This window comes from Liolophura sinensis, chromosome 1 (assembly GCF_032854445.1).
Source record: "Liolophura sinensis isolate JHLJ2023 chromosome 1, CUHK_Ljap_v2, whole genome shotgun sequence".
Lineage (NCBI taxonomy): Eukaryota > Metazoa > Mollusca > Polyplacophora > Chitonida > Chitonidae > Liolophura > Liolophura sinensis.
This window is the reverse complement of record NC_088295.1, coordinates 38,743,941-38,771,383: the sequence shown is the minus strand read 5'-3', so window position 1 is coordinate 38,771,383 and position 27,443 is coordinate 38,743,941. Positions and strand designations below refer to the sequence as shown.

The window sequence follows — 27,443 nt, the reverse complement described above, 5'->3', positions numbered from 1 at the left end:
AGTCCATGGAGGGCAAAGAGGAAGAAATTACTCTCCTTGTTCTTTTTTTCTTCTTCTTTGAACTCTTACAGTGCTTTAATTTGACTTGAGGCGAATGGTGTATTGGATCATAATTCTGGTTTGAGTGCTGTGCGGTTTGATGTGATATTTTTCCTTATTGGCAGTGCACAGGCACGTTTTTGGTATTTGAAAATTTATTGGCCAATTGTTGAGACAAGCTAAGAAATACATAGACCTACGTATGTTCTGTACAAGAAGAACACAACGCAACAGATTGCTGCTTCTGTGGGCAGGGATAGTGTCAGATGTTCACATCAAATATGTTAACTTACATGTTAACATTAGGAAATTATATCGGCTAAAGAATAGATGCAAGAGCTAATATGGATCTATATGTAACCATACCAAAGTGATTTCAGTTTTCACTGAAATGGAATCTGTCTGTTTCATGGGTGGAAGAAACTTCTTTGATATCTTGAGTAACCATTGGTTAACACGCCTGACCTACATGTATTGTGTAGATTCAGATTATAGGACCTCTGCAGGCCTTGAGTGGATATCTGGTTGAAGGTTGTGCATGTAACTATCACCTGACAGTTTACACATTCTGGGGAATCTTAACGGTAAAAACCTTGAACACTCGATTCCATTGAAAGTACAACAACCAACTTTTGGGGGGGGGGGGGTATATTTAAGGACCTTTCTCACATTTCCTGGAAATGGAGTTAAAAAATAAAAATGATACGAAGTCAGCGTTCTGGTGAAAGGTTTGGGTCTTGCTGTACACGTGTAGTAATTGGGACCGGTTTATGCAGTGCAACTCTTGACTGTTAACAAGCCACCTGGAATTTATGGTAGAGTAATCTGAATAGATCAGGGCCATGTTCGATCAATATGCTTCACGTCCTTTCATTGTTGTGTAGTAAATCAGCTGTATTTGATGTCCACGGAAGGAATCCTGTTTTATTGGATTGCTTGGTGCTGGTTGAGCAGCATCAGGTTTATGGCTACAAGGTAATGCTGTTGCGATAACAAAATTGTGATTGAATATTTCACTGGGAATTGGAGTCCGTATTAAGAGAGTAGGTCTTTCGGTCATCGATGAGGAATGAGATGTAATTCTGAGTCTTTTTCCCCCTGAGGACTTGTAAGTGTTCTGAGGCACTTCAGGTGCTGCCTGACCAAACAGCATCCAGGTACTCTTGTCATTGTTAGAGCATGGATGAAATCATGCGGGAGTTATTACGTGGTGAACTGACTCCCATGATGTCTGAGGTACAAGTATTGTCCATCTCTGGTATACAGTACCATGCAGTTTCAGTTGTGGTAACTTGCAACAATACCTAGTGGCGGGAGCGACTGGGTTGTGGTTATTGCATAAATGCAGGTACAGGGCACTGTTGAGACTGAAATTAGTACCTGTTTTGCTTGAGGACTATCTGAAATTGCACATGCTCTTTGTGTTAGGATCTGCAGCGTGAGTGCTATTTTTCTCTGTTCTTAAACCAAGACTGTAATATTATTTGAGTGTGGATTCTTTGAATGCTTATTGTAGTCAGTGTTGCAGTCTGTTTTGTGAGTATATATAGGTTTTTTTTATCGTTGCACTTAGGAAGTAACCTGATCAATTTCTCTACAGAATATTCTCCATGACATGGCCAGACGGAAGAGCCATTTGGACGACTTGCTGACAACAGCTGATACCTTACCAGCCCCTGAGAAATTAAACTCCAGAGTTGCTCCACAGCAGCAAGGTAAAACCTGAATCAATATCTTATCAGACGAAAAGATACTTTAATATCCAGAAAATCATGTTTTTTTCCCCATACCTAATTGAATTTTGCTTTTTAATCTTCAGAATTATTTGGAGCAATTTGGCTTTGCGTAATTTACAGCGTGTTCTGAGATCTCATGTTAGGGACCAGAGTGTGCATGCTATAAGAAAATAGTTGCTTACTTTGTAGTTTCAAAGTAATGCAAGATATTGTGATGATGTGGAAAATTGACAGTGTTTGTGTTGGTGTTTTTGTGTTTGTATAGGTTTATAGCCTAGGTGGGGTCTGTGCAGCATCCATACATGTTGATGTTTATGGTTGCTCTGTATTGGGCTGGATTACACATTATTGTTTTAAGACATGCTATGATTTTCTGTGACCTGTAATTAGGGAATTACCTGGGTTTCTCTCAACCATTTTCATCCTGAATATTTCTTCATCAGATTTTTTAACCAGAAACTTTGTCAGAAAATTATATCATTCAAAGTTAGACTCTAGTTTGGTCATATTTATAATTCATTAAAGTGTCATTGTGAATTTTGTCATTCTTTTTCTTTCTAACCAATGTTATGTTAGCTTGCACTGATTGATCTCATGAAAATGACAAGACAACCTACATGAAAAACAAGGTGCTCTTTGCATTATTTTTTTTCATCACCTCTTGTTCTCTAGACATGCATTATGGAGGTAAATGTTCACCAGTGTGCATGTACATGTATCTGATTTATCATTTCAATTGAACCACCTTTGACACATGCAAATGAACAGATGCAGTTTACATGCATATGAAATGAAACTAAAGTATATATTTGCTTCACTTGCTGTAATTGTAGAGAAAAATGGAAAAAATCAGACTCGTCATTGTCATGCTTGTTTGCAACAAGGCTGATATCTTTCTAAAGCTGACAGAAAATACATGGTTCTATTGATTATATCTTCATGTACACGTATTCTGTTTATCCTGTCACATCTCTCATCTGTCATTGCTTAATGGACATGTCATTGTTTTTGTTCTCGGCCATTACAACTATGTCATCAGATCAAATATCTGGTCTGGTTACAGGAATCCAGGTGAACTATGTTGTTGTGACGCAGAACTGTCAAGCATTAAGACATATTTACGAGCAGGAAGCGCTGGTCATGGCTTGTATTCGTATCAAGTTGCCACAGAATCTCTACACCAGACTTAATTACATGTGCATCTCATGTTGATCATCATTCTGTCTTTACTGATTTTTTCTCTAAGCTTCCTTCCCCAGGGCCTTTCCATCCTCAACTTAACTCAGCTCACCTGATGTTATGTCACAGACAGATTCTTATGTGTTTTCCGGGACTCAGAGTCTCTTGACCTCTGCCAGATGCTATTGTGTTTTTATTTTTTTTTTAAAATGATTGATAACATCGTGAGCTTTGCATTGATGATATTCAATTCTCCTATTACATCTAAGGCTCAGTCTGTGTTAGGAAGAACTCTTGTTACCAGTGATCTAAAAGCTTCGTGACCAACTTATGTTGTCATTGGATCCTCTTCGCTGTTGTTGTTGTAGCTCATGAACTGAAAAAGTACTGGGACAAGGCCTTTGCCCAGGTTAGCTCCAGGAAGACTCAGCTGGACGACATGCTGCTGGAGTGTCGTCAATTTGACGACATGCTCAGCGACCTTGATCGCTGGATCTCCCAGATGGAGGACGAACTGAAGGCCAAATCAGCAACACCAAACTCTCCTGAAGACACACAGAGACAGCTACGAGACTACAAGGTCAGTCTGGGCTTTTTGTTGAAGGAGAATGACTCGGTCTAGCACAGTTATCAGGATATGACCATTACTCGTATCACTTTTCTGTTGATTGTTGCAGTGTATACAAGGTATGTTTGGATGAAGTCTGTGTTAAAAATTAAAAAAAAATTAATTATTTAGAGAAGTATTTCTTGATGTATTCAGAATTAAGCATATCATAATTACCAAATGTAAATTATATCCAGGTTAGTTATCAGTCCCTTTAGTCCATGACAGTCCAGGCTGTTTTGCAAAATGGCTTATCATTGTGAGTAGAAACTTTGGACAAAACTGGAGCTGAGTTTGTTTTGTTGTGGACTTTCTGAACTTTTTGGGTTTTTTTTTCAAAATAGTTCGGGCTGATTTGATAATCAGTGCTTGGCTATGCCCTAAACAAGTTACAAGTTTTAGTTTGTATTTATCTTGTGTTTTGGACATGGATGTTATAGATGTATACGATACAAATACATGTAAGACTACTTCTGGACAGAAAAACTGCCAAGTTGCAGCGTAGCCATTATTCTCATTACTCAAACTAGTAATGGATATGGATGACAAAAACAACACCTCCAGAAGGCTTGTTTTATGGTGATAAACTAAAAAGTTTTCAAAACAGTGCGTAAAATTCTATAATAGTTGTAAAAGGTTTTGAATGTGAGAAGCATAGATTCATGTAATTATGCATGTTCCAGTACATGTACTAGTATTATCCCTGAGGCAAAATTGGTTTTTTTTCTCTCGCATAATGAGAAGTTTACTGTTTGATGTCAGGCTTTGGGTGAATTGCATTAATTAATTAATTATAAAGAATGGGTTACCCTGCAGATAGATAGGTTTGCATTTCTGTATACATATGAACACAGCAGTCTGAAAATAGACACACATGTATCTGGACATCTCTTGTTCATATTTTATAAGTCCAGTGTATAGTCTTTTTCTGTTGAAGGTTATGAGATAGATGCCAGGAAACATTGCCAGACCACCCATTAATGTAACGTGGTATTGAGAATGATTTAAAAATGGTCAAAGCTCTGCGGTTGCATGTGTACAGATTTATAGGTATCTTTGCCATTGCGGTAGTTGTTGTTCTGGTCCCTGATCACAGCACCTAAACTCTGATGCTGCGGGGTAATGTAAAACCTGGATTAAATATTTATATGGCCTTGAGGACTAATATTTCATGAGTGATATCATTGTCAGGTGCAAAAGATTTGTAAGGTAGAGACTTGACTGGACTATTGAAGATGACTGTAGAGTTTTAGTATCAACAACACACATGCTTATTGGTCATAAATTTTCCAGCTGTGAAATAAGTGAACTGAAATGCAATGTTCTGCAAATTGAATTTCTACATTCTGTGTAATTATTACCCCCTTCATTACACCTTAGCTGAGCATGGCCTTGTTGTTAATTTGCGTATTAATACATGAAGCTAGGTGAGCTGTCAGATGACTATCTGCAGCCAATCTGTATTGTCTTGATTTTTATACAGTGAAATAGGTCACTTGCCTTGATTCAAGTAGGATTCTAGCTGAATACCCAGAATATACCTGTAGGTACCCAAAAAGGCCATATTGAAAAAAAATAAATAAATAAATTAAGAAAGAAAAAAAAATGTATTAAAAAAAAAATGATTGCTTTAAAATAGTAGATCTCTTGCTCTTGATAAGAGGTCAGCTCAAGCCTTGTTGAGATCACGTGGTATTGTAGTCCTTTGATCTTTCAGTGTAAATTGTTCTTGGTGATATATTATTCACAACCCAATGGTAAGATATAAGCGTAATCTAAGTTAATTTAATCACTGTGAACATTTTTAACTGACTGGTGAAGTTATCAAGGAGGCCAAGTGAATCAAGATTCAATGTCATGAAATAATAAACTTTAATCGGGTGTTTTCTTGTTACTAAGCTTAGTAATGATCATACCTAAGGTGAGTTTGTGGAGGGGAAGTAGTTACCTGTATTCTACCATGGGGGCCTGGGTAGGGTGTTTTCACACCTGGCCCAAAACTCAGGTAATATCATGTCAGGGTAAAAACAAACATTAGCTGTTTTTTTTTTGTCTGTGTTGTAACTGTGAAAGATCAGTTTCCCAGAGCTTGTAAAGTGAGATAAGAATGTGTAGGTATGAGCTGCCTTCAATAGACAGGTACATGTACTGGATCACCTACATACTGTGGATATGTACTGCATGTGGACAGGTAAATATCATACAGGTATATACTGAGGTAGTTAACGATCTGATCTGAGTATGGTTTAGTGATAAAAGACTAGGATGTCACGATTATATAGTAGTATATTTCGTGAAATGCGTGTTCTTTTCAAATAATATGTCATCTGAGGATGGCATTACTAAACAGAAACTTTGATTATCTAATCCTTGTGGTTACATAATACATGGAGATCAAACTATTGTGAGGTGGACATGTTTGTATGCATTGTATTCTGCCACAAATCAGGGCATTATGGTTATTCAGACTTGATCTTATATTTGTCCATGGGTTACTGAATATGCTGTCCTGTAGAGGAAAATTCATAACCACTCTGCATTATACGTGTACATACATGTTTGTGTAAAGGCAAGCATAAGCTGTGCCAGAGAAGTTGATTTCATTGATGAATTCAATCTAAACGGGATACTTTCCTTGGGTAGAGTACTACATGTATGTATTCCTCTAATATTCATTTAGCAGTGCAATGTGAACCCTTGATGTTTGAAACTGTAAATCAGTAAACGTGTGGTTTAGTGTTAGGGCAAATAAGGTGAAAATTTCTTCTAAATAATTTGTGGGCCATGTTTTTTTTTTGGTAAACAGAAAACCTGAGTCACTCTTTCTGGATGTTAGTTAAGAAAACAAAAAAAAAACTATAGCTCCAATCTGCAATATGGGTAATGAAACAAGTTTTTAAGACTAAATTCGAGTTTCTGTGCAAGTGTTTGCATGATGACGAAGACTGTCACAAAGTGTTATGTAAGAAGTGAATCATCTCTTGCGGTTTCCCCCATCATTAGCTCACCTTTCAGACTGTATCACATAATTACGTACTGAATAGGGAAGATTGTGGTAATGGGGGAATAATAATTTGTTGGTTTTATGGCATTTCTCAATTCTCTTCTATGTTTTATTGTTGATTAAAGTACAGCAAGCCATATTACCATTGCTTCATAAGAAAATGAATTATTGATTGCTTTGGAGCTTTGTGAGATAGCCTGACACTTTTTGTGAACTTTTAAACCTTCCCCATGACAGTTCAGGAAATAAAAAACATACACTTCCTGGCCGTCTTTAAATATCGCAGAAAGTGCATCATGACAGTGTAATTTTACGAAAAAAAAAAAAAAAATGAAAAGAAGTTGACACTTACTAGATTTGTATTTTGTATATTTATTTTTTGGGGATGTATATTTTTTTTAGTATCAAAATTGCATCTAGCAGCTATGGAAAACTTGGGTTGTGACATGGGGTTAAGATTTTAGCAACTTTTGAAGTGTGAGGATCTGCGAGCCATGATATAACCATTGTGGGTAATCTGATATTCTCTGTGTTAAAAAAGATGTTAGCCAGGCTGGATGAAGACAGAGATCCTAGTTTATTAGCTGGCCGTTAGCAAGTAAGGTTATGTATTATGTTGCCATGGGAAAAGTGTCTACTGAGAATTTGACAAGCGAGCTACACCAGATTTCTCATGCCATTATATGTTTAGAGGAGTCTCTCTTACAATCACATGTACTTAGGTATATGGGGACAGTAGATTTACTGTAAATAATTTATTTGTGGTCCCTATATGATCTTAGTCTTTTTGGTCTTTTTCACTTGTAAAATATTAGATTTTCACTTTCTTTCTCAGGTAACATGAAAAAAAAAAGAATGAGATTTTCACCCTTCTTTGTGTCATGACAATTGGAAAGTGAAACAGTTTTCATTTCACAAGTCCATCGTGGGGTGTTGATGTCACGATTTAGCATATTTTACATACCCTTTAATTGCACTTGACAGTCTCTACATAATGAGGTGAATCAAAGGAAACCAGCTGTAGCAAACGTAAAGGAGATGGCAGGGAAACTGATAGAGGAGTACAAGGATGATAACACCAAGAACATACAGGTGCGACTTGACGAGGTCCTAACAAGGTGGACACAGTTCCTGGGCAGGTATGTCATATCCATTCTTTGTTAGACCCTTAATCACACTCTGTCACAGACACGAACTCCACACCCATCCTGCTACAGACACTGACTCCACACCCATCCTGCTACAGACACGAACTCCACACCCATCCTGCTACAGACACGAACTCCACACCCATCCTGCTACAGACACTGACTCCACACCCATCCTGCTACAGACACTGACTCCACACCCATCCTGCTACAGACACTGACTCCACACCCATCCTGCTACAGACACGAACTCCACACCCATCCTGCTACAGACACGAACTCCACACCCATCCTGCTACAGACACGAACTCCACACCCATCCTGCTACAGACACATCCACGTCACAGAGACACCCTGTCCTAGACTCTCTGTTACACCGTCACTCTTGGTCACACACTCCCTTGGTCACACACTCCCTTAATCACAGCCACCCTTAAGCAGGAGACCCGCTAGACAGATTTTTTCACTTGTACATGCATATTTCGTGAATTTCGAAAAAAAAATCGACCTAGTGTGTCTGTGCTGGAGATGGTATATTCATTTGAATCAAACAGGTCAGATATTAGTGAATAAATATGTCAGCGATATCAGTTTATCTGGGCAGTGTATCTCTGCTCCAGTGTACTTTGGCGATCGAGATGGCTGAGCTCACCAATCAAACAACATGCAATTGTTTTCACCTGTGACATTATTATTTACTAAATCACATGACATAACGTGCCGGCCACCATCAATGGAAAAATCAACCTTATGTGTCTACAATTATGCTATGAATATTGCCAACGTATTTTGTCAACGGCCCTTCAAATGAAAAATTCTGCCTAGTGTGTCCCCAGCTTAAGTAACACCACCCTCAGTCAGGTCCAGACTTACTCACACCCAATCTCAGTCACACCTATCCGCCAAATTTACCCCTCAGTCTCCACTATCCAACCAGTGCTTCTGAGGAGGCTAACTTATGAAGAGAAACCTTGATGTGAAGCAAGACATTGTTGAAATCAACTTGAAACTCGGTATAAAAGAAAAATTATGTATGTCTCTATCTTCCTGGGGAATCTCTGATTGAGTAGTTAGTGTGCATATTCTTGAGTAGGTGATAAAACAGCAATCAAATAAATAAACACTCTATCTGCTTCGTTATAACAGGTTGACTGAGGCAGAGAAAACTCTGAGATCCAGTGCCATTCCCTGGGAGGAGTTTAACACAAAAATGGCAGAGTTTTTATCCTGGCTGGACGGTGTGGAGAGTAGCATTGGGAGGTTGATTGAGGAGACAAGCAAGCCTGAGGTCCAGGAGAATGAAGAACTTTGTCGAGAATTCTTGGTACAGTTCAGAGTGAGTAACTTTACCTGCCTTTTGTACCATTCCTGTAGAAAAGTTGATAAAACTTTATCTTTTATGTGAGTTCCATTTCAGACAACAGGACATTATTTTGTCCTCAGTAGGTCAAATTGTTTTGCTTTTATTGTTTCATTTATGCAGCACAAATACACATACCTGTTTAAAAACACTGCCTGTGTCCTAGACTGTCATATGATTAAACTTCAGTGTACTGCATGTTTTGCCGTAAAGGTGTTGGCATTTATACTTTAGTTGTTAGTTATTCACTAATGGAAGGAAGTGTGAAGTTGCGAGAGGCAGTATGCAATTACTAATCAATCGTCTTCAGGTTAGTCCAGTGGTAGAGGATTGCATTTTTCTTGTTGCTTAACAATCTTAATAATAAATTGTTCCATAATTGTTCACTATGGGATAACAGAAGATAAAAAATGTAACAAATATGGCAGTCATAATAGCAGTCTGTATTTCGATCACTGAGCCTGTGCCAGCACAAGGGATAACATACAGAAGGGATATTACAGGCTCCATGATTTTGTTCCAAGAGTAGACTATTTAGGGTTGTATTAGTTACGTCCTTTTCTTTAAACATAAAAAGGGGACATAACTCTAGCTGGCCTTTTGGGCATGTGTGTTCCCCATTATGATAACTATGGATCCAATGCAGAATATAAATTACATAGCTAACTCAGTTCCAGATTATTAATCTTTTATGTGTTGCCTCTATAACTTCAATGTGGGATTTATTTGTGAGAAAATTGCATAAAAAAAGTTTGTCCTTTTTAAGCTGTGTAAGGCTTAATGACATTCTGTAGAATCTGTGGTGGTGTAATCCTAAGCCATGGAAATTGAGATTTTGTGCCAAATAATCACAAAGGCAACAAAAAAAAAAACAAAAAAAAATCATGAGACTTTGGCTGAAAAGTAAGTTGACACATTCTTTGTGTTGTCTGTTGAAGTAGAAAATGTGTTCACCGTTACCATAGAAACCGTTCTTTTGAAAGCTTTCATAGCAAAAAGAGATGAAGACCAAGTTTCCTCTTGACAGAGTTTGCTATGTAACCTAATGTAATAAAAATGCCATCCACCACATTGTTTCAAATGACAGGAAATGGAACATTGTAAATTGATCCTTCTTTATGATTGCAAATATCCTTTTTGTGCACATTATGACTCAGGTGATTTGGAGTTTCTACTCTCATAGATGAATGTTTAGGACATTTTGGAGTCTTACAGAACTGTGTATGTTTTAATGTACATCTATCTCCAAATGTTCTTCCTGGGAACTAACCTCACTTTGTGTATGTTACTTGAAGATTTCTGAGTCAAGGAAAGTACAAATGTACTCAAGGAACATATATTGTATATACATAATTTGAATTAATAGCATTGGAAATATCCTTGCATTGTTTTTGGCACAACTTTTTCCATCTGTTAAGATTATGTTTTAGCTATGGCTAAGTGTAACTTAATTCAGTTAGCTCTTTCTGGTTTTGAAACATGATTGTATATATTACAGAAATCATTAATATCAGTAATGCTTACAGACAATATGAAATGGAGTATACTATAAATTACATAAAGGTAATACATATAAACATGTTTGAGTAAATTCCAGTTACAGCTGGAATCAGAAATTTTACTGTTTTCCCCATTTTGGGGAATTGATAGCTAGGTACATTTGAGCGACAGCATTGTACGGCTAAGGTCTTCAGTATTACATACATGTGTGTATATTTGCCTGTATATGTTCAATGTCTGCTGCCTGTATTCACCCCTGATTCCCGAGCTGTAGTCCTGGTATAACAGGGCCAGTCTCTGCTCTCTAACAGGATCAGATTGAGCTGGTCAGTTGTTGTTTACCTAAGCTGACCTGACCAGCTTTTCCCTGGTCTGTTGTCTAAATAAGGGGCCTGAGGCCAGTGTCTGGTTAGCAGCAGCCAGAGCTGTTATGAAGATCACCTGCAACCCAGAAGCAACCTGGTAGGGAACGGAATCCATTGAGCTATTTTTGACCTAAGGCGAATTTTAAGACATGATTTTAGAGCCTATTATGGGTTCTACAAATTAAAAGTGATGACCACCTCACAAATGTTATTTTACGAAAAATAGGTCAAAATTTCAACTTTTCGTATAAATTCTAAATTTTGAATTCAGAGGTGAGGAATGGCTTTGTGGAATCGACCCTTCTAGCCTCTATATAAGGGCTCTGTACACATGTATACAGGATAGATGCATCATGTGATAACACAATATTTCACAGATCCCGCCCTGGCCTGTAGGCATTATTCTCTGTGTTATATAAAGATCAATGCATTATACAATGTCATCATATCACGATATTTGTGTTTTTCACCTAGCACAGATAGTATCCTTTAGAATTGTCGGATATCGTGAGGGGTGCTTAATCTGCAATCTCTTGAGTCTGGCTCCTTATCATCCCCAGGTGCCAACCAGGCAGAGTACTCATTCAGTATGACAAAAAGGCCTTCAGCAGAAACAGCCTTAGCTGTGCATGAAAATACAGTTTTGTGATTTACTTAAAGAAAATAAATGAATGCACATTTTTATGATGTTTTTATTCATTGCACAAAAATGATGAATAATCCTGAGTCCAAAATAGGAGGTCTTCAGAAGCTAACCCAGAAAATACTTGGTCGAAGAATCAAGAGCATAGTTCAAAGGTGACAAATGTACATTTACTGGGGATTTCACTTTATATTATCAAATTTAGAACAACAATCAAGAGGTCATTAAATGAATCAGGTTTTCCAGTTTCTCAATACCCACCTTTCTGTTGGAAATATGAGAAGTGTTATTCGTGCTTGAGTCAGTGACTCAGTGGAGAACATTTTCAGTCGGTGTGGTTGGTTGAGAGGCCCAAATTCATCAAGATTTTGTGTAGAGGCTACTGTATTCTAAAAGGAATTAAGAAAATGCTGCGAAAGGCCAAAGGGCAAAAGAGCAGACATGTAATGTATTCAGTGTGAAGCACTTGAACATACAAACATGTTTGACAGAGGTGAACCAGTGGTCAACAAGAATTGGTCATTTGATACTCAAGCAATCCTGTTGTTTGGCTTGCATTGCTGCTTTAAGAGTCAATGGCTGCTGGATTCAGGTCACATGATTTTGCAGGTGTTCTTTGGATGGTTTGAATTACTATTCAAAATGTCTGATGCTTAACTGCCAGCAAAGAGCAGCAACAGGCAGGACTGGATATTATATATTGGCCCGCTGGTGTTCCATGTTTAAAAAACTTTTGTGGCTTGAATTTTGGAATGCTGCTAATGCAAAACATGTCTATTTTTTGTTTCTGCATGGTCATTTGGGAATATTCAGATTAGAAGCTGTGGCAGTTGCAAAAGAACTGGTGTGAAAAATGTGTAGTACTTTTGGACAAGGTCAAACATTCCCTTAGCTAGAGCAGTGCTACTCCCGAGAGGATTTATGGCTGCTGTCTTATCTCTGGGTGGTCGCTAACAACTAAAGATGTAAGAATCTGCAGAAAACTTCCATTACCTTGGTTCTACCTAGTAACCTGCACTTGTATCTGTAGATTTTGTTATAAAAGCGTAACAAGAATTGTGGTCTTTGGAATGAAAAGTTTAAATGGCTAATTTCTAAAAGGGTGATTACATTATTTATCTTACATGCCCATGTGTACAGTTTCTTAACATCTTCAAGTCACGATATTTCACAATTCTTTTATGTTTTTTATCGTGCGCGCATGCAGTGCAAATGTTTTACCAGTGATTTTACCTCAAGCATCAGTTTCATTTGTGTATTTATTTGATTTGGTATTTTATACCAAACAGAAGATTATTCACGTATATCTTAGTGGTGTGATTTATACATTGAGGAAACCGAGCAAAGCGTGGAGGATACCACTCCACCTCACCAGATACCTGCCCAGAAACACCTCTGCTTGAAGCAGCAGCTGAAGCAGTTTGTTTAACAGCAGCTATTGTAGTTGATCAGTGAGAATCAGTTACTAGGATCAGTTTAGCTTATAGGTTAAATTTTTTATTCAAAAAAATTTTTAATATCGAAGAGTTTTGTTAAAGTCATATTTTCCTGTTATCTGTTGCAAAACTTGTTTGATACTTGCTTGGTGTTTTTGGCTTGGCTGCGTTTTTGCTTGTTATATGTTTCAAAACAGAGACATTTATAATATTTATGTGGTACTGGACTTAGTATTATTGTAATTTTAAGGATTTCTGATTAAGTTAACGAAGTTGTAGTTTAATGTACTTGGGACATGGGTGTTGAGAAGATGGGTATAACAAGTAATTTATAGTCAAAGTTAACCCATGTGAATGTACATGTATCCAGTTACCTTTGATACATCACATCTGGTCAAGTCAGGTTGAAGTAAAAATAGAAACTGTTTTAGTGAAAGGATAGAGATATCTGCCGTCTTGCTCATCTTCATCATGTCAGCAGTGGTTATCTTTGATTGGATGAAGTTAAAAACTTTTTGGTCGTGTAACCAGGGAAGATAAGGGGAGGTAATAGATAACTTTGCTGCCCTGTTACTTGATAAAGCGTAGACGTGAAGCAGCCACAGAACACATGGACGGAAAAGTTCTGACATATCATCAGATTCAGTGCTGTATGAGAAGAGGATCGAGTTATAGAACAGATGGGCTTTTAGCTCTTCTGAAATAAACCAGATATAAATGAAAACCTTTGGAAGATGCAACATGCTACCGTTTACCATACATTTGGTAATGGACAAACTGGGTTTCCAGATAACCAAAAAAGAAGGGGAAAAAAATATGTTGAAAAAAGTAGAAAAACATATTATGACAGGCAGGCAACCATCTTGCACTGTATAATATGTCTGAACGTTGAATCTTCATTTATAGTCATTGTAAAAAAGCACCAAAAATCCTCTACATTGAGTTGCATTGAACTGACGTATTTCATGATAGCTTAAATCTGAGATGAATGGTTGTCATCTGCCACCCACCCTCACCCACCTAAGGGCACCCATCTGCTTGGAGGGGTAACCTGGAAAAACCTTGTGCCCTCCCAAAGGGAAGTTTTTGCCCAAGCATGTATTGAGGTCAGGAGAGATTAGACAGGTGTGTGGCTTGGGTAGATCAGTGGTGCCTCTCAACCGCCTGTCTGTCTCCCCACCATCACAACCATCTTAATCTCAAATATTACTGCTGGCGACTTCTGCTGACAAACTTCTTTTTTAAGTGGGAGGAAACTGTCTCACCAAGATTGGATAAGACTGCTGTAAACTTTTATTTCCAGTGTATGATTGTACCGGAGCACAGTTTTTTTGCAGCTTTTGCTAGGGCAGGTCAGCTTTGCTTTGGATGCAGAAGGAACATCAAGATTCTCAAGGAAGAGTGTAATATTTGGATAACCCATCCAGTCGAAGTGGAGTTGTGAAGAAGAATGATTAGTGACTATATGGTTATGTCCAACACAAAAATTGTGAATACTGCAGTGGAGGTTTGACATGATTGTGACAAGCTTTGTTGTGCAAGTCAAAAAGGTTTTGGACGTTCATCTGGAAGTGCAGAGATTCGGGGAGATACACTGACTTTGTAACAATTCATTTATCCACTGACAATCCAACATTTAAAAGGAGAAAAAATCTTTCTTGGAATGTGGACTGATATATTCCATCTTGCCATCCTGGTTTGCTTTTTGAATCGAAACCCCTTTCCATTAATTTCTACTCTTCATGTGAACCCACTTTACAGACTACGGCTGGTGTACAGGTGTTCTTTTTAGCTCTGGATCTGCAGTGGACTTTTTATGGGAATTCTGGCTTTCTGTTCTTTGCCAAGCTTCTTAGAATGGTGTAAATGTTCATGAATGTACATTTTTTTCCCACATTGGTTGAAAGTCCAACCACTTGTTGGAGTGTCAAGTGAACATATCGTCCTGAACAGCGTCAAATTCCATCAGACTTGTTCCTCTGTGTTTGCTACAGGAGTAAAGAGAGGGGACATTAGTAAGGTCATGTACTGTAACAGGAGACTTTCTCTATAATTATACAGGCTCTGGCTATAACAGTTAAAACAGAGCAGTGACTACTGGTAAATTAAACAAACTGTGTCAGAAGTTGTCTAGGTTACTGGTACCTGCTGGCACAAACACAACTATAAGCCAAATTGTAGAGCTCTCTTGCTTGCTGGGAAGGGTTCTCTGTGGTCGGGGCAAAGTTGGTGCCGCAATGCCGTCTGTCATGGGCACCCTGAGTGGGTTTGAACTGGAGAGGCCTCTGAGCAGTGCTGCCATTGTCGACTTGGAAATCCTGGAGGACATTTATTTTCTTGAAATTCAGTTTTGTCAGGTAGGAGTGTAATTGTTTTGCATTTCTGTGATGGCTGGAGTGCCTTTGTAATAAGTTTTATTGGCCTAATTCTACTTCAGCTACAGTGAACAAATTCTCTCTTTCTGGCTGTCTTTAGAGGTCTCAGAGTTTTATTTCAGCAACCTTCTTGGTACTTGTGAGTGTTGATTTGCAGGTATTTTAATGTATACATACACTATATAGTAAGTGTAATATTGTAAGTTCAGCATATTGTATTGGTTATTTCATTGTTGCAGATAATGTGCAATTTTAGGTTGGTTACTACATGTACATTTAAAGCAAAATATCAGGTTTTTGTTGTTTCAGCAAACAGTTGTCTTTGGTGTTTTGCCAATTGCTATTCAAGTGCCATAGTTTCTTTGCAGTTCAGGAGCATTAACTTGCCAAGTACAGAAAGCTTTCTCTGAGGCTGTATATACACTTACCACAGCTTCACCTTGTAGCATGACAATGTTTGTGAGTGAAATGAATTTACTTGCAATAAATATATATTATATGTTGTTTATGTTTACTGTAATTCTTGAACCATTTCACATGTTTACAAGGTGTTCATTCAAGCATATTCTAGAAGCACTCTTCTGACTGAAGCTCTGGAACTTGCCAATACAACCAATATTGTTTTGTCTCCAAAATCAAATTAAAAATGTGCATAAATTACACTAAAAGCTATTCTTTCATGTAGGAAAAGTTTGAGGAATTAGGTATATGTTATGTCATATAACATTGTCGCTGGATTTGGTTTTCTCTGAATTCATTACCCTTTACTGTCTTTTTATATTAACAACACTAGATATTTGTCCAATTCTTTGATTTTGAAAATGCATGTATAAAAGTGATAATCCATACATTCATGTTTGTGGAGTGTGGAGTGTGCAAGCTGTATGTGTCAATATAATAACTCCGGTATTACTCTATCCACAAGTATGATTTATTTAAAGAGCTCCCGCTCCAGGTTATTTGCTGATAGCTATTTATAAACAGAGCTGTAGTTGGTTAGGCTGAGCCCAGATAAACACAAGATGATATTTAATGCCAAGAGTGGGAGGATGAAGAGGGAATTATCTGTCATATGCTGCTAGCTAGTGAGCAGATGGCTGAAACACAGTATGCTCCTACATACACTATACATTCACAACACCCCTACATGTACAATTAGGTGCTCTGGTCACTGGTAGCACTCTGCTGACACATAACCCCATGTCCTTCACACCTTTGCCTCAGTATCCACTGTACTCTTAAATACTAGTATGCTAAGTAACAGGCCACAGTTGAACCATATATATGATAAATGTTAAGTAAAATAATATAGTGAAGAAAGATAAATATATAAATCACTAATAATTGTATTTTTATTTTTATGTGGACAAATGTCATAACATTGTATAAAGCAGCTATTATTGAACATGCTCTTTGTCCATTACACTTGGTTAAATTTCCCATGCCTTTTTATATTGTTGATAAAACTGATGCATAAATATATATATATATATATATATATAAGATACTGAGAGAGATAATGCTCTCTAAGGCCTTAATGGTGTAATATGTGCCTTTAGAGCATATTTTGTTAAATACATAGATATCAGATATTTTTCTGCCAGTCAATGACTCTTATTTATAATGCTATATTACATATTGCACAGTCTACAGTTTTTGTATGACCATTTTCATGGTTATGTCTTAATTGTCATGTAGACATTCTTGTCAACTTTAACAAGATTATTTCATAGTTTAGAATAGGGGAGTTTCGAGTTTGAACTCTTTTATCAGCGAAGGTAGAAACAGCCCAGTTGTATCATGTGACCTGTCAAAAATATTAGGCAACTATTTTTGATCACATTTGCTATAACATGAGTGTCTGAGAAAAGTTTCATAAAAGTATTTTACAGTAGACAAATGATTGGAAAAAATTGAGAATCTGGAAAAGGGAGAGACAGCTGATCGGTAAATTACTGTCATCAAAGGTTGAATGCCTACCATTTTTCACATGTCACATGACACGGACTGTTTTTTTTCCTTTGACGACAAAAGAGTTCCAGCTGGAAACTCCCCTATTGACCTGCAAACTGGAATTTAATTAATAAGGCCAACTCAGCTCAACTTGAAATGGGACTTGAAAGTCAGATCCTGATTTGTCTAAAGTGGTCGCATTGTGAATTTTTCTGTCAAAAGTTATTAACTTACATAGTCTGCATGGTGGAATTTGATATTTGTAATGTATATCAGTATTTGTAACATATTGACTGGAACTACTCTCACTGAAAGTGAGGAACTCTGGGTTTTGTTGGCTTTTAAGCTGAGGAATTTTTGTTTCACATTACCTGAAAGGCTCAGATTAGCAATCTTTAAGCTGTCAGGGTTCAGGTATTGTATCTCTAGTGTCGTTAACAGGCGAATGCGGAAATGGAAAACTAGCGGGCTTGCCATGAATCATATTCTCTTGGAAAGCTGATGGTTTTATTATTCCCACATGCCATCTGCTGACCGAGATCCCGCCTCCATCATATCATAACTCCTGAAAGCTTTTTTTTTCTCTAAGGCTTGAAAGGCTGATGGAATATGATGAGAACAGGTACGTACTACATCCTTGTATCTCTAATTTCCGAATAGACACGGATGCTTCAGCTGTGGTTTCAATTTGTGGGAATCGTTTCTGGGAGAGTCCATTTGTGTAGCTGCAGGAACCATGTGGACCAGTCCCCACATGTTTCGGCTGGTACTCATTTCATTTTTACATACTTGACTGGAAGCTCTGCAGCTGAAGTATCTTACACACAAAATGTGTTGAAACTGCACCAACCTTGTTGAACCTCTGAACCCCAAAGAGAAAGATGCCAGCCATAATTACAAGTAATGCCTGGCGAACCCTGCTATAAGAAATCAAGTGGCAGTAATGCAGAATCCAACTTCAACATGTCTCCTCAGAAATTTTGAGAGGGCTGCCGCAGATTTCAGTTTGAATCAATAATAACGTGCTTTAGCACACCAATAATCCACCCGATTATGTGTCCTGATCTAGAAGTGAAATTGAAGGTATTAATTGGCAGTGTTATGTCTGTACTCTAGGAAAATCTGATGGTTTTTATCTCTTTGGAACACATTGGCAGATCGGCATGTGCCGGGCAGTTGGGGGGGACAGAAGTTATTCTGCTTTTTTTCTTGTTACATTAGCATGTAGAATAGCCCAACTTAATCAGATCAGATATTGCAGCGTCAGTAGGATGTTTTATTAATTAAATTAGACATGTCGTGTAGAAAGCTTGTGAGAGTGCTATAGCTAATTTGGCTTCTGTGTGCCATTGGTCCAGGTTTTAGAGGGTCAGTTTTATCAATGGACTCAAAGTCAATAGAAGTCATTACTTAACAGTGCACTTCTGGTAATTCACGACAGATGATTTTTACCACAATAATTATTTTTATGGCAGTAATTACTTCTCCAGGAATTAGTTCATCAGAGTCAAGGCCTTAGAATCGGTGTTTCTGATTTTTTGCACCGCGCATTGCGACAAAGTGAGGGGCATTTAAAATAGCAAGGGCTATTTGAAGATTGATTTGCCTTTTCCCCAGTGTAAGCTGCAGAGATAGATCAGGCCCTACTCCAAACATACTGTTCACTATTCTTGAATGCAAATGTCTCAATTGATTTCTTTAGCCTTCAAGCAAATTAAGACAAAAATCATTAGCCTGTTACATGGACTCCAGTAATAGAATTAAAAGGCTCTCCAAATAAATGGATGTCGTGAAAATGAATTATTATGCTGTTAGCACTAATTAAGGATTTTCACGACGTTTCGCGACTGGTGCAGCAATGAATGAGCCCATGTTAACTGTGGTAGAAGTACAGTAAGCACGGGCTTAATGAGTTGCCCATGGCCATGAGGGGGGAAGAGCAGGTGTTTGTAAAACTGCTGATGTAACTGTCCGTTGGTAGCTCCTCACTAGGTGTAGATCAAGGTACTGCACCCATCTTGACCTGAACAAGCAGGATTGCCTTCAGCATCGTTCTCCATCCGTTCGATAGGTCATACAGACCAAAATGGCACAATTTGCATCCCTTTGACAAGACAACGATTTTTCAGACCGCGATTTTCCCGTGGACTTATGGGCACCTCGAGGGAGTAACCTAACAGCTGGTGGCAAGCACGGGAACTGCAGAGAAAAGCCTTGATCATATTGATTCCTGCTTCTAAAGGAGAGTATTGCAGGGGAATCCAATTGGTACATAGAGTGTCATCAGGATTCCATCGTGTGTTTACTTCTCTCGGATCTTTTGTGCTCTTTCTGTTCACCCCCAGTGCTGTCCCTTGTTGCTTATTGGGCTGAACATTTGCATTCTTTGCTCCCTTGGGATCCGTCAAACTCACTCACCTATTGTAATGGACGAAATATTCTATTAATGCCTTGGCTAGATATTGAACACTTTTGCAGCTACCAGTAACGCGTGTTATGTCAGGGAAGAACATAGCTTGTGTGTGAAATTAACAAATTACATCCTAAGGGGTGAGCGAGTGTTGGGAGCCTGGGCCACCTCTCTTGGGGGGAGGGGTGACATGCGCCAGGGCACTTTACCCAGGAGCCACAGGCAACTGTGGCAAATAGAATAGGTGTTAAGTGAATTGTGAACTGATGCACATCTCTTAGTCTGTCTTATATTTGGACAAGGGACGTCAGTGCCCGTGGTAATTAGGGGCAGGTTACCCCCTGTCTCTCTTCCTCCTATTGCTATCGCTATCTCGGCGTCGCGCACTGGACGGATGGCCAGCTGGCTGGCTCGCTGGCAGCTTTACGATGCGCTATTGTAACAACACTGGATTACACTCCTCAGCTGTCTGCCAAATCTTATGGTGTCTTCCCGTGAAGCACCTGTCTGTCTGCGCGTAACATTGTGGTGGACCGTAGGCTGGTAATGGACAGGTGGGACGGGCATAAACCTCCCACCCTCACAAGACGTAAGGTTGTCATCTTCCAGACACAACCTTGTTACAATGTCTACCCATCTCAGGTAATATACTATATTTTGTCTTCCAGCATTTGAACCTGGTATGTAGTGCATGTTGTCTTGGAATAACATCAGTCTCCATAACCATCTAAAGTATCTTTTGATTTTGTCCATTAAGGTACATTAAAATTGCATCTGTATTTTGTTATTGTGCAGCTTTACTTGGAACCTGTCTATTACTACAGTGTTTAAATTAAGGTTTTTAGGCACATGCAAATGATAATTCATAGTGCTTTACAAATCACCAAAAGAATATTATTATTTACCCTTAATATATTTCTGAGTCACTTTTTGTATTAAAAATGTTTGTTTATTTGGCATTTAAGGAAATATACATGTAATTACTTGATTCATTTGATGAAGTCTGGTTGGAATTGATTAGTGCTTGTACTGTCATCTGTAAGTATTTTTGTAATCTGATTGTTCGGGCTTCCTAGACATGACCAAGCCTTTGATCATCTCCCATTGTACCAGTGAAATAAGATCTGAATTGTGTATTTCTCATGAGCCTTGAAGAAGAATATTTTGATAAGGAACAATGGAGTTGAACCTCTTTATTGTACACAAAGCGTGACATGTATCTTGTCTTAGCCTGGGTGAGGTGTGCATGTGAGAGTGTACGACATCAGTATACTGAAATCAGCCTATTCACAGAGAATATGTCTGCCACTCCAGTCTACAGGTGTTTATTCATTGTCTAACAGCTAATTAACAATATGGATGCTTGGCACCAGGCATGAACATGACTTATTCATGACATTAGTCACTGCTTAGTGGAGCGACTTTGCCAGTTTTAGAATGGCATTCACTCCTCACAATACACCTGCTAGCTCAAAGTCATGACCAAGCCAAAACCTGACCAAGCTTCACAAATATCTCACAACTCTGAATGTTTAGAATTCCAAAATATTAATTTGTTTGCTTTCATATTTATTGTTTTAACATTAACAATGAATCAGGGCATCAGAATTGATGCATGTCTACCTGTCACAGCGCTTGTCAAGCCATCAGAATTGATGCATGTCTACCTGTCACAGCTCTGGTCAAGCCATAAGAATTGATGCATGTCTACCTGTCACAGCTCTGGTCAAGCCATCAGAATTGTTGCATGTCTACCTGTCACAGCTCTGGTCAAGCCATCAGAATTGATGCATGTCTACCTGTCACAGCTCTGGTCAAGCCATCAGAATTGATGCATGTCTACCTGTCACAGCTCTGGTCAAGCCATCAGAATTGTTGCATGTCTACCTGTCACAGCTCTGGTCAAGCCATCAGAATTGATGCATGTCTACCTGTCACAGCTCTGGTCAAGCCATCAGAATTGATGCATGTCTACCTGTCACAGCGCTGGTCAAGCCATCAGAATTGATGCATGTCTACATGTACCTGTCACAGCTCTGGTCAAGCCACCAGAATTGATGCATGTCTACCTGTCACAGCTCTGGTCAAGCCATCAGAATTGTTGCATGTCTACCTGTCACAGCTCTGGTCAAGCCACCAGAATTGATGCATGTCTACTTGTCATAGCTTATGGAGTCAAGACCTGGTAAATATAGGTTTGACCTTTCAAAGTTACTGATGATGGCCATTTTGGGGGGAAAGGCTACTTTTGTATTCAGAGGGGAAATTTAGAGTTTGTGGCGTGGGAAGCTTGCTGAACAGCAGTAGTAGCCTGGAAAAGCTTTTCTTAATGAACCAGGCCATGGAGACAGCTCTTCTCTACATTGTGATGCATAACTATAAGACACATGCCAATTATTACCTGTCACTAATTTGTAAAATTATACAGGTGAAGGTGAGATTGATGATATGTGGTTAATAATTTAGCAAAAACGTGTTGTTTTAGTGAGAGCGGTGCACATCTACTTATCTTAGTCACTGACCACGAAATAGGTTTATTCACCCCCAGCTGTTTGTGTCATGTGGTCAAAAAATCAATATGGCCACCCTGAGAAAGCTTGACCTCTGGTTGCCATCTACGGTGTTTCCCAGGCTACAGTTGATGGGGAATTATGTGCTTTAGTTGGCTGATTTCCGCCAGAACTCGTTTTAACCACCTGGTTCCCACTCTTCCTGCCACATCATAAACATTTCCTCAAGGCTTAACTTGGGAGCAGTTGCCTAGAAGGCTGGAGGGCCTAATATTATACTTGTACTTGTATACTGTGTGTTATTGCATATATCATGTGATAGACAAACATCCACTGTCATCATTACATACATTTGTGTCACCACTTGCCTGTGTAACAAGTTAACTCTTTGCTTTTTGATGTTTTTCTTGCATTAAAGAACCATTAAAAACGTCTTATGGCATCTAATAAAACGTGCCGAGAAAATTTGCATTAAAATTATAGGGTTTTGATATTTTCCAGATCCTGGTAAAAATTCCCCCTTAGGCTGGATGCCTTAATTGATAGCCATTTAACTGCCTGATAGGTTAGGTGCTTTCAATATGGACATAATGAAAGATTTTGAGCCAGGTGTCTCTAAAATATTTATTAATGCCTTTTTTTGGCAGAGGCAAAACTGTAGATTTTCCCAGTATTATTTCAGGTCTTCAGTGTCTGGGTTTTGACTCCATTTGTGGTATTTTGATCACATTAAAATTTATCCTGTTTTGGTTTTTTGAAGTGTGTCGACCATAACAGTTGTCACATGAAATTAACTGTAAAATGCAAAGAAAGTAGCACTACAACTGCTGTTAAAATAAGCCACCTCAGATGTTTTTGTCATAGCAACCTTGCTACTGTTCCTTATTCTTTAGTAAAATATAGCAGACTGTTCATAATACATTTAGTTTAAACTGAAGCAATCGTCTGAAGAAATTGGAATCTTTCAGCCAAATCAGAACTCAATATCTTGTTTAACATTCTGCTATTGAAATAGAGGAAAGAAAGCAGTTGTCATATTGAATGATGTGCCTTCTAGTTACTGTTCAACACACAGCTGCTTGACTGTGGGACTGTTTTTTTTCGCCTTAGGAGATTTTGATGTTGATAACACATGCCAAAAATGCAAAGATTTCCTTTGCATTTCCCTGAAGCCTGTTTTTCATGCATATCTGCCATGTATAGTTTGAGTGTGAATAATTTGCTTGTAAAAGAACAAGACTGGACAATGTATGTCTTTTTGTTATTTCTGTGCAGATTTTACAGATGTTTCATGTATTGTTTCTATAGCTTTATAACATTTATCTTGAGGCATGCTGTCTGTTTATCGTAAGAATTGAATGCTGCTTGTTTTGGAAGAGTGTCAAAATAGGGTTTATTTTAAGAAGTTTCCAATATTTTTGAGTAAGGGATAAGATATATGTTACAACAACAGCAGTCATTAAAATTTGGGAGAGTATTACTGGAATGTTGCCTTTTGAAAAGCAGGACTGAAGGCTAAATCTTCAGACAGTTCCATAGCTGGCTGTTTGTTAGAAAAAAACAAGATTGGAAAAGGCAGTCATTTTTATTTGTGTGTCCTACTGCTTAATTTGTATGGAAACGATACCAGAATTCCAAAATTTTCATGTGGAATTAGCTAGTGAAATTTACCAATATGTACAAGGTGGGTGCAGGAAAAACAGGCAATAAGATTGTTAAATTCGTTGAAATGCCATGTTGCATAGAGAGTAGCATTTGCAGTTACATGTAGGTGTGAACAAAAGATTCTGTCTCATTTCAGTTATGCTCTAATTAGGATTGTTTTCACAAATAAGGAAAAATGTTTAATGTCGGTGTCCGTGATTTCTAGTGAGTTGATCTTAAAGAGCATGTGTTGAATTAAAAACCAAATCAGTATTGCAAGGCACAGAAGACATAACCCCAAATGCAGTAAGAGACATTTTGACATCACTGTATCTGTACATTGACATGCAGTTTGCCAGAGATATTTGTTCAGTGAGGAGCAGGCCACGGAACAGTACTAATACAATATCCAACTTTACCTGGATAGAGCGCCCCTTTGTGGTGATAATTTGCTTTGATTAAGGTGTTTGATACATGGTATTTACAAACAAGCTTGTCCATGGGTTTGACCAGTGTGTTAAGGATTTGAGACGCATTCTGTCCAGAAGAGTAGACTTTGGAAATCGTTGCAGTGGCTATATTGACAAATTTGCTTGTGGACAGCACTGAATTCAGACTGTGCACAAGCACTGTACAGTTTGTATGCTGAGAGAATTAATGTGTGTTGTTTTGTCAAACACCACGCAAACAGAACATTCTCCAGCATTCCCTCGACATGCAATGCTCTGAGCTCAGTAATTCATAGGTTTTACAGATACCAGAGTCATTTGGTGGAGTTTGTATGGCCTAGATCGGTTATGGGGTGCATTTATTAACAACACAATCTCTGTGCTGAGAGCTTTGTGGTTATTGATATCCTACTAATTGACTTTCAAATACAAGTAAGATTTGTTGCTATGATACGGTTGAGTGACTGCTTTAAAACAAGGGCAATGACAGGATAATATCGATGGTGTGGAAAAATGCATCAATGAGCTGTCACGGATAATTGATAAGGGCAACTCTATCTAGTTCTATATTTTGATGAAGTTTGGTGTTGGTCAGTGTATTATTGGTTTCTGTTTTCTCTGCCTGTCCTGGACAAGATAGGTGCGTGAGCTTTGTTGATGTGGAAGACTGCCAGATTGTATCCAGGGACTAGAGCATTCAGGATGCACCCTTTCTCTCTCCAAGACAGGAGAATTCCTCACATACTTTGAGGCTAGCCACAAACCCCCCACAGCTGAGCCAGGAGCTAGGGGTGAGATATTTCAGATGGGTCGCTCCCTCTCAAGCCACTTAAACAGGATTTGTCAACAAACATGGCTGGATTAAGAAACAATTAGAGAAACAGGACAAGAGTGTTGATCTCCACATTGTCATGGATACACTGACTAGTGGCTGCTGAGTCCCAACAGCCTATCCTCCCTGCAGACTGCAAGTGGCCTGCCCCATGCTCAGGGGTGTAGTGCTAGAGTAGTGGTAGTAGTGATGACACTGTCCAAGGTGTGTGAGTGAGTGTGTGTGTGTGAAGAGTGAATGGACTGGCCCGGCTACTCTCCATAAGTCCCTCTCCCTCTTGTCAATTTGCTGTGTCTACTAACTGGCCACTGCTGGCAGACAGAAATCACGTTTCTTTTCGGTGTCGGCTGTGTTTCCACAGGAGGTTTATTGATCAGAAATAAGGGAAGAAAATCAAGGTAGCGGACTGCGGAAATTTTAAGCTTTGGCGGGCAAAATTAGATTGCTCATGCAGTGTTCACACCGACAAAGATGGAATTAATGTTGGATTGCCCGTGCTTTTGAGAGGCTGCAAACAGACCCAGGCCACTGCCATATGCTGAGTTTTGTCTCAGGGAGCAAAATGCATGAATTGGTGCTTCCAGGGTACAAGATGTCTTTGAGGTTCTGCATGTGCCGATGGTCAATCACAGCTGTCCTTTGGCTAAGCGATTAGGTCATTAAGACGGAGCTTCTGGTCAGTTACGTCCATGTACGGCCAGCGTCTACCTGCGCTGTTGCTATGGTGCATTGGGGACCAGGCAGCGAAAGGTCACTGGTTGATAGGGAAGACTTTCCCAGCTTTGTTGTGTGGTGGAATTGCACGAAAGAAGTCTGGCCCGCGCAATTACCTTCTCCCCTTCCATGATACAACTAAATCTGTGCCTTCAGGATTTACTTAAAACATTCGAAAAGGTAAGTTAAATAATGGAGCGATGATAATTGTACTTACATATATGTATGAGTGACTGTAGATCACTTCTAAATATATGTAAAAATCTTGACCATTTTTTTTTATTTAAGTGGACATACATATGTGTCATGGTTGCACTTAGTGAAACAATAGTGCTTGCTTCTAAAGTGCATATGTTATATATGGGAATGGACACAAACAGGTGAATGTTTATTCTGTACTAATGAACTGTATGCAAGTGGGAGTTCATTGTCCATTTATCCAGTTGTATACAATATACCATGTATGATATAGGCATACACATAATCTAATTCTCTCATTACATGTCATTATTTCATTCAAGAAAAAAAATGTGTATGTATAGTTGTTCTGATCACACAAAAGTCATGATCACTTTTCTTAATTCGTAAATGCCAAAGTTTCACATGAAAACTAACGAAATGTTGAATGATTTATAAATTTAGAGGTTGCGTCAAATTTAATATGATGTTCATGTACCTCATGAACTGCCTGCCCTTAGCTTTTTGATGAAGATCACTCTCTGAGCAGTTTTCTTGGCTGAGTAATGAATATTCCTCATCAGTTCAATACTGATTTCAATATTAACCACCCAACATAACTTATAGGACTAAAACACAAACTATGCAAATGCTGTGAAGAGGAGTAAATTTCAAGCACTTTCAAATGACAGCTTAACAGTCACTAACCTTTTGCTATTTAAAATGAAACATGTATGCATAAATAATTTTTTCTTATTTAAGAAATTTAAAAAAAAAAAAAAATGAAAAAATTAAACAATGTACCAAGTGTAATTTAATGTTAAGTGGCCCGTCCCAAAAGCTTATTAAGAAGTTTGTGTTCTTTTGCGCAGTAGTTATATTTAGATGTAGCTCTCAAATCAGAATCGTGATTCAGAGCTTTTATACTGCTTAATTTTGTTAGATGGATCATAATTATAGGTGTCAATGTTGGGATAACGTTTGATAATCCTTCTGCTTGTTAATCCTTTTAATGTTTCAGTGCATAGTGAGGTTATGTAACAAATCGCAGTGTAAGTTGGTAATTTAATAGCAATTCAGCTTGCTGACATCGTGCCTTGATGTCTGTTTATTGCCTGCAGCCAGGCATATTAACTCTGGAGATGCCTTTCCTCTTCCAGTTTGCCTGACTTCAAACTAACCCCAGAGGACCGCCTGTCACTGGGCCCTTCATAAAAGATAACAAGCGGAATGGAATAAGAATTGACAACTAATGCTGAAGGAAATTGTAGCCTTTGTCGACGTTAGATCCCTTAGCTAACAACTCTCTGGGTCCCTAAAGTCTAAAACCGAAGCCTTACATGTATACTTCTGCAACGATGG

At 38.5% G+C, this 27,443-nt stretch overlaps 1 protein-coding gene across 2 annotated transcripts in view; it reads left to right on the top strand.

The window, feature by feature from the left end:
• The window catches only part of LOC135468293 (dystrophin-like), an 82,933-nt gene that overhangs the window by 13,158 nt on the left and 42,332 nt on the right, over positions 1 to 27,443 (top strand). For both annotated transcript variants that reach the window (XM_064746476.1, XM_064746467.1), the window contains 4 exons: positions 1,640 to 1,754; positions 3,323 to 3,534; positions 7,550 to 7,704; positions 8,860 to 9,049. In XM_064746476.1, the coding sequence (XP_064602546.1) occupies positions 1,640 to 1,754; positions 3,323 to 3,534; positions 7,550 to 7,704; positions 8,860 to 9,049 (672 nt within the window). The remainder of the gene's footprint in view (positions 1 to 1,639; positions 1,755 to 3,322; positions 3,535 to 7,549; positions 7,705 to 8,859; positions 9,050 to 27,443) is intronic.